This window comes from Euwallacea fornicatus, chromosome 4 (genome assembly GCF_040115645.1).
Source record: "Euwallacea fornicatus isolate EFF26 chromosome 4, ASM4011564v1, whole genome shotgun sequence".
NCBI lineage: Eukaryota > Metazoa > Arthropoda > Insecta > Coleoptera > Curculionidae > Euwallacea > Euwallacea fornicatus.
Genome location: NC_089544.1, coordinates 1,437,850 through 1,446,176, shown reverse-complemented (window position 1 = coordinate 1,446,176; position 8,327 = coordinate 1,437,850). Strand labels below are relative to the sequence as shown.

Below are 8,327 nucleotides of genomic sequence, written 5' to 3'. Positions count from 1 at the left end.
TCTGTCACTGTCATTAATGTTTATGGCTACACTCAACTACACCACTGACAACTATTCTTTCATCAAACGTCGGAAAGTGTAGTCTGAGCTAGGAAAGTCGCGTAGAGTAGGATTTTTTGTATGAAAAAGCTCCTGAGACTGTCACTGTTCACTGTGTCGTGTGACGTAACATTCACATAACCTAATTCTAATGAGGTTACTCATCACAAAATTGAAGTTTAAAAATGTTTTGATTTCTCGCATAGAATTGTAAAATAGTCTGCTTAAATTTGCGGATTAAAAGGCCATTCGCTATTCATTATTATAAAGTTATATTAGTATTTGAAAAACCAACATTATTCTTGGTATAAGATAGATGTACATGACGCAGTACTAGCAGAATACTATAGGCTTTGTGTTGCAAATACAACATACTATTCTACAAGATTTTGTTTGTGCGGCCACGTTAAAATGAGCGATTGTAAAATAAATGGTGTGCCTAAATTGAACGGAATGGAGCCACATACTCCTTTTTTAATCGGAGTCTCTGGAGGTACGGCAAGTGGCAAGGTAGGTATAATGAATACCTTTTATTTCCCTTAAAAAGCACAGCATTAGTGAAAAGATTCTTCTGTGAATCTAACTCGTCCTCTCCTTTCATATCACAGAGTACAGTTTGTAAAAGAATAATGGAAAAACTAGGACAAGCTGCTATTGACAATAAACAGCGGCAAGTAGTTTGCATATCACAGGACAGCTTTTATCGAGAATTGACACCATTTGAAATTGCCAAAGCTGAAAAAGGTCAATTTAACTTTGATCATCCTGATGCATTTAATGAAACTTTGATAAAAGATACTTTAACTGATATTTTGGCTGGAAAAATGGTCCATATTCCTACTTATGACTACAAAAATCATACTTTGTAAGTACACCTTAAAGGGCACACATTATTGATATATAGTTGCCACAGAAATTATTTTTACAACAACTTTAAATTCAATTTTTAGCTGAGTATAAGTGTTTTTGCTTAATTTACTATACTATGAGGATTACTATTATAGCAAACCTTCTTGCTATATAAAGAATTCAGTAAATTCATTTTTGTAACCTACAAGGAACTGAATTCTTATGAGACATTTTTGACATTTGTAGTTTTACAGGATGTTAGCATACAAAGTCACACTGTCTTGATATTTGTCATGGGATGTCACGGTGATCCCAAACTGTATCTAATCCCACTTAACTGACATCAGTAACTACCTGGCACTCTCTGATAGTGATTTTATTTGTGGATGAAACAACAACATTCACTAAATAAGTTGAAATGTTCTGATTCACTGAATGAATTGTCTCACAAAACCCAAGGCAGGGTATGCTATTGATTGCCTAGAACCGGCTGAATATTAACGAGATTAACACCCAATCTGAGGTTTTCACCCTGAGATAGTTTGATGATATTGAGTTAGAACCAGTAAATTTCTTGGAGTTTTATTTGATGATCAGTTGTCCTAACAAGCAGACCTCACCCACAAAATAAAGAAAAGAAGGAGGTAAAGTCTGTCCCAAAATATAAGCTTGGTTTTTGTAAAATAGTAATCCTTGAGCTGTTTCAATAGAGTAAAATCGTTTTTAAACTGGTTTCCCAAAAATGCAATTCTCTCCCCATGTACTTGTATACTTTAGAACTCTGCTAGTTGCTGAGATCCGTTCATTGAAAATAAGAAAAAACACACTCTGTATAACTTTGTAAAGGATTGCAAATTATAGACAATAAATGGCTTAATCTATGCACTACATTTACGATTTTCCGCTTACTACGACTTTTTTTTTTAATAATCAGCAATTGGGTGTTAGTTCCCTAATATAAAACCAGTGTAAAAATAATATGTTCTTATTACCGCCTGCTATTATAATTTTCTACTTCTGTGTTAACTTTCCCAATAAAAAGGAAATAAACTTTTCCAGGAAAAAAGATGAAGTTCTTACAATTTACCCTGCTGATGTTGTACTTTTTGAAGGCATATTGGTGTTTTATTTTCCTGAGGTCAGGAAGCTCTTTCACATGAAATTATTTGTTGACACAGACTCTGACACTAGATTGGCCAGAAGAGGTAATTTTGCCCCATCTAATTCAGTTAGGTTCAACAGTTCAAATGTAATATGTTTCTATTCTCATCAGTTCCAAGAGACATCAAAGAAAGGGGCAGGGATTTGGATCAAGTGCTCAATCAATATATGAACTTTGTTAAACCTGCTTTTGAAGAATTCTGTTCACCAGTAAGTTGAGACTATATTCAATGATTTATTAAGGCCTAGTCGTTGAGTCAGTTCAGCTGAAACTTTTCTTTGAACCATTTCATAGAAGTAGCATTGTTGTCAAACTGATTTCTATCGGGATGATTCAAATGTCTTTTCTAATTCAGCTAAACTCACAATGTACAACTGGGTCTAAGTCGTTTCAGGTGATTTGTTATTCTTTTGGATGTAATCTAACATGACCTAAACCCTCCTTATTTAATTCTTTTCAGACAAAAAAGTTTGCTGATGTTATTATTCCTAGAGGGGCTGATAACCACGGTAAGTGCGGAATTCATGTTACTTTCGCTTATTTGCGTCTTAGAGTTGTTGATAAGGTGTTGTAAATTGTTGGTGTTTGCCGTAGTTATATTCAGTGTGTTCAAGTTGGAATATTATTTATCTCTCAATATTCTAATATGATTTTTAACATTCCTCAGACACTGTTTTTTGGACACACTGTATAAAACAAATAGTCTTATTACTAAGAAGACTTCGACGCCATTGGGAATTTTTAAATGTTGAGGTCACAAAATCTTTATATGCAGAATATTACTGATATTAATTGGCAATTACTTACAAGTAGACCCTGTGTACATACATTTTCCCGTCGGTCATTACTGCTTGTTTGCATCATTTTGCGGAAAAACCCTGTAACTTTTTTTTAGTAACATACAAAAAATGGCTGAATTTGAGATCAGACTTATCACCCAAGATTGGTATAATTAGCCCATTGGTACTTTTTTCATTAAACAAATAAGATGTGTTCTCACAACATAAAACCCATGTAGCGTGGACAAAACAGTGCTGTGTGGTATTTAATGTTTGGTATTTCTTGGTGGTACTTTACGGCTTCAGATAACTTGATAATAGGCGAGTTTTCTAGTGAATAGAACCAAAAGAAAGCATTCGGTATGACGTCTCATCAGTTCAGGTTGGTTCTCAAAGCATGTAGGTACCTGTGATTCATTAGGTTTAGCGACAAAATAGCGACTGCATTTATGTGCTTGGATCTCTCTTATAATGTTTACGAAATGGTTTACGAGATGCCTGTAGAAAGCATTCTCATCCGGGACACCCTGTATAGGTAGAGTGTTTTATTTAAGTGTTACTTATTGTTACGAATATTGATCATTGCTGCATATCGTTCCATGTGTGGTTTTATCGATTGACTAAGTGTCCTATTTGTGTGAGGCGATATGAGAGATAGACACTGCATAATGGTTAACATGTGTATTAATGTTCCGTATACATATCATAAATAAGAAAACACCCAATATAATTACTTATTACTAATGCTTCTGAAACAAAATGATTTTTTTTCAATAGGGTGTTTCTTCAATTAGAGTCAGCAGGGTGTCGTGAAATCTGAAAGCTTCTACACGTTGTATGCGAGGTTCGAAAAGTTTATAGCTGATAAGAGTGATTTAAATATACTTCGACACACCATGTATAGTTTAAGTTGGTGTATGATTTCTTGCCTATTTTGGATCATTTATTTTCGGGTAGAAACGGCCAAAATTTCAACTTTAACGCTTGTTATTGTCTCGTTTTGCGCATCTCCCCTCTTCATTTTCGGATATGTTAACGGAAAGAACCGAGGCCATGTGGTAAACTAGCATAAACCATAAAGTTCCCGTTCAAACATACTTTGCATGGTAGATTTCGGATATACATTTTATGTTAACTGTCGTGTATCATCGAGCATGCATTTACCATGTCCAATTAAATGTTAACACGTTTCTCGTCACTCATTGGTATTTTTTGTTGCAGTGGCTATCGATCTTATCGTCCACCATATCAAGGACAAAATACAGGGGAGACCTCGAGAGAATGGAGTGTGCGCTAATATTCAAAAGCACTAGTCGCTTTTAAATAATCGAAAATGACCACAAAATATTTTCGATCGCTTATTCGTATTTAAAAACGACAGCCAACATTTGTCCGGCTTAGGGCCACCAAATCAGTGTCCTGGCAACTTTATCTGGAAGATTATTTCCATAGAAACCACGAAACTGACCAACGACTCTGTCTTTATTTTAACGTTTCCATAGGTATTATCCTCTTGGTAAAGATGCCAGGACTTCGTTCCACACTTAGAAAGTTGAAGCAGCTTTCAATTATTTGCATAGTTTGGTTAAGTACCAAAGAAAGAAATTAGGTATTTAGGTACGAAAGTAATCAATATAAAATCCGATAGGTTCGGTGTTGATGTGATGGAATAGCGTTTCGGACCGCGATTTTATTTAAGTATTTTAAGCATTCATTCATTCATACTCGGTGATTTTAATGCAAAAACAGGAAAAGTAAGTTTAATCTCGGTTCGACATATCTCCCCTACGCCCGAGTCAATGAACACAATACCCCCGAACATGGTCAAGTATTGATTTGTGATGTTTTACATTTGTAACTGAAGAATTTTAACGTTAAGTTCCACTTTTTAATATGCGTTTTTACAATTTTCATATAGAATATTCGTTTACGCACTTACATAAATTCACTTCTCATAGTTTCAACGCAGTGGTGTATATGCTGGACCCTGTGAAAGCGGTATATGTATATTTTGAAAAATAACTCGAAAGCAACAAGGAGGGAAGTAAATAATTCAAATTTCGTTGAGGCCTTAAAGAAAAAACGGGGATCTTAGCACATTTATGTATTTATTAGTAAAGTTACTCTCGAAGGTGGAAATGTTGGAATTGAAGGGACAACCGATACAAAGCACGTTCAGGCCGTACTTTGTTTTAATTAAGCGTTAAAATTCTGACATATTGCTCCCGTATAAATTTACTGTCCAGCTTTTTAAGATCACATTTGAGTCACACATGAGCCTGCTTAGAAGAAAGTATCTTCTGAACGTATTATATGTATATATACATATATATATGCATTGTTTAACAATTTTTTCTCCCATGGAGTGCCATGTATGATCACTTGATTCCCTACCCAATCTTATTGACGAACTTATATTCTCCACCTTATTTATCATGAGGGATATGGCATAAACAGCGTTGTAGATGGCGATTCTGGCGTGCCAGATCAAAGCAAGGATGCGGCGCACTGGGTTAAGTTTGTAAGGCTCCAGCTTGTAGGATAAAATTAGGCATGAGTAGTAGAGATTTCAATTATTCTACAAAACTTGAAATAGCAGAGAAGAAATGCTAAATATTCTTTTCTATTATCTTAGAAACTGAAAGAGATGGTCATTCATCTACCACCATCTACATAATTACTGCATAGTTTATTTACGTATTTTCTTTTACTTAAAATAATAGGGCTCGATGGCCGATCTTCTTTCGAATTCAATTTTCATTGTTGGGACCCAATAAATAAAGTTACAGTTACTCCAGCACTTAATTTGTGATAGTTTTGTTCGACTTTACATTTTACACATATTTCAATTCCTTCTCACTCTTTTGTAGATTAGATGTATTCACTTGTCGATTACTTGTAAAAGTAGAGAAGTAAATTACGTATTGATGTACTTGTACAATTCTTGTAAACGGATATTTCGTTGCATTGTGGTTCAGGTGATTTAGCAGATGTAATTCAAATAATTATATGAAATTCTCAATATAAAGTTTTTATTTCCAGAAGTCTCTGCTTTTTGTTGTTCATTCAGAATACCTACCTATCAATGAAAAGTGCGAATAACACGATTTCTATATGGAAATTTACCCTAATGTTTTCATATATATTACTGCAATATCATAATCGCTTTTCTACCGAGAACCTGCAAAAATGTGTCTCTATTTCCAGTTGCCATTGATCTCATTGTTCAGCATATCCGAGAACTGCTTTCCAACAAGAACCGCAGTTCTGAAGAAGGTTCCTCACCGCTCGTGAGGCTGCATACCACTTCATCTCAGTCCCCTTCAAAGAAAGTCACCATTAATGGCGAAGGAGTCGTCAAAAGGCCGCATTAAGACCCACTAGACGCTAGAGCCTGTATGTTTCCCTATTACGTTACTTATTGGTTGTTTTAAAGTTTTATTTTGCTATTTATTTTTAGTTATATCTAGGTTCGCTTATTTATATTTTAGTCATATTTCTTAAGAGCATGCCGCCCTTTAAGCTTTGTGTTATTAAGCGAAAATTCTTACGTTTTACTCACTAGTAATAAGAGCAATATTACAAAGAGAATGTGTAGAAATGTTTTAGTAGATCGAAATTTTAGGATTTTAGAACGTTATTTCACTGAGGAATTAGTACTTTCCGTGCCCATGTCTGGACTAAGTGCCTAAGATACTCGGAAGTTTAGGTGTTCAAATATCCCTACTTTCATTGGCGTTCATCCCTGTTATCCGCAGAAATAGGTTGTCCTACCTTGCCTCATACGCTTTTGCCAAAGATTGAACCCCAAAGGATTGTTCTGTATCAATATTGTTTCATTAACAATTCCATTTATCATGGTTTTTAACTAACTGCTCTTAGTTACGTTGTAAAGAAATGACTGTACCTTCTTAGAACATACGAATATTTTGTTTTTTTATTGTTATGCCTCTAGGAACAAATTAAACCTCTTCATTTGACTTATTAGGTTACCTATTCATAATCTTACAAATTATCATACACATTCATTTCAGCTTATAATACATACTTTTATCTTACTACAGGGTATCACAAATCTATATGTATCCCAAAGAGGGCTGAGGAGATACAAATTCGATTACATGCTTCAGTCAAGATGTGAATTTTTAATTCTGAAAGTCTGTGGTCTGTAGGCTTGTGAAACTCTGCACATCACATTTTAACAAAACTCATAATTGAACCACTGTGCTGTGATAGGAAGTAGTACATGTTTAAGAACTTAAATTCTCTAAAATAAATGAATTTAGATTATTCATCAAATCAACCTAATGAGATAAACTTATCATCCAAGCTGTTTATTGATGAGGCACTTGTTAGCTTTTTGCACCATACTCGTTGCAAACTTTGATGAACAATGTAGATTTAAAAAGCAGTACATATAAGGGTGTATTTTTTGAGTGTGTTGATTCAAATTGCTATTTCTGAAGCTCACTTAGGAAACACATAGCTTAAAAACTACATCCTATACAGCTTTAAAAATTCTTCTGAATGTGTATAATTTGTGCTACAAATCAACTATAATTGTTTTGTTTTAATGTTTATTTGAAAAGTTAAATAAAACTGTTGTTAATAAAAATGTGTTTGATTTGACTGAATTCACATGAAATCCAGAAGAATCAGAGCTGGTTTACATTTTGGTGAGAACACAGGAAAATTTAATGGTAAGAGGTAAGAAGTTTTATTGGCCTGAAAATTCTTAGCTATCAAGGAACTGCAGGAGGGTGTTTCTTCAATTTCCTCTGTTATGTGTAACGCATGCTTGATTAGGCACAGGCGGCTTGGTTTAGGAAATTCACAATCTGTTCAAACTTTTTTTAGAGAATCAACAAGCCAGCAAGTTTCATTAACTAATTACGACACAACATAAAAAACAGATATAACTACATAATTTATTAGCTCTTTAACCTAAACCTTAATGTACAAAAGAATTACCATGTAAATATCCTAAATTATTCTCTTAATCAAAGTGTCAATTTATAACAAGATGCTCTATTGGTAGTAAAGTTCTAGGTTCATGCCGTCATGAATTTCATCTGTAGAGAGAGCTTAAGGAATTTATTCAAAATCACCATCTCAACAAAGAAACATGTGGTGCTCTTATAATAAAGGATACAATCTTGCAGTTGTATATGGTCCTTAAAGGTGGTATACCATTTCTTTAGTACGATTTTATCCCATTTCGTTCCAGTTTGAGCTGCTATGAGTTTCTTCAAATCCCCCACGGTATCATCAGGGTTGCATTTCACCCTCACCTTCTTGCCCAATCTGTCATTGCAGGTTATTTCAATCATTTTCACGAAATTTTGCTTTATTTTCCGTTGATTGAGGAATCGCTTAGTTATTAAATATTCGGAAAAAGTGGAAAAAGGCTTTTGCCTGAAAAGTATATAAATTTTTGAGTTGTTTACTTTTTTAAATGACGGTGACAGTGACAGGAAGACGTAAATGAGCTCACTATT

At 34.3% G+C, this 8,327-nt stretch overlaps 2 protein-coding genes across 3 annotated transcripts; one reads left to right on the top strand and one right to left on the bottom strand.

The window, feature by feature from the left end:
• Positions 1 to 173: 173 nt before the first annotated feature.
• Positions 174 to 7,444, top strand: Uck (Uridine-cytidine kinase). Of its 2 annotated transcripts, none has more exons than XM_066281333.1 (6): positions 174 to 549; positions 648 to 904; positions 1,948 to 2,093; positions 2,162 to 2,259; positions 2,511 to 2,559; positions 6,037 to 7,444. In XM_066281333.1, exons 1-6 carry the CDS (start codon positions 451 to 453, stop codon positions 6,201 to 6,203), a joined length of 816 nt encoding a protein of 271 aa, XP_066137430.1. In that variant the 5' UTR covers positions 174 to 450; the 3' UTR covers positions 6,204 to 7,444. The 2 variants fall into 2 exon arrangements, with proteins under 2 accessions (XP_066137430.1, XP_066137431.1); XM_066281334.1 differs by lacking the exon at positions 6,037 to 7,444 and adding an exon at positions 4,051 to 5,873.
• Positions 7,445 to 7,743: 299 nt separating this feature from the next.
• ubl (Ubiquitin-like protein 5) lies at positions 7,744 to 8,296 on the bottom strand. The gene is made up of 2 exons (XM_066281343.1): positions 7,982 to 8,296; positions 7,744 to 7,901 (listed from the first exon to the last, which is right to left on the bottom strand). The coding sequence occupies exons 1-2, from the start codon at positions 8,157 to 8,159 to the stop codon at positions 7,858 to 7,860; spliced, it is 222 nt and encodes a 73-aa protein (XP_066137440.1). The 5' UTR covers positions 8,160 to 8,296; the 3' UTR covers positions 7,744 to 7,857.
• Between the last annotated feature and the right edge of the window lie 31 nt (positions 8,297 to 8,327).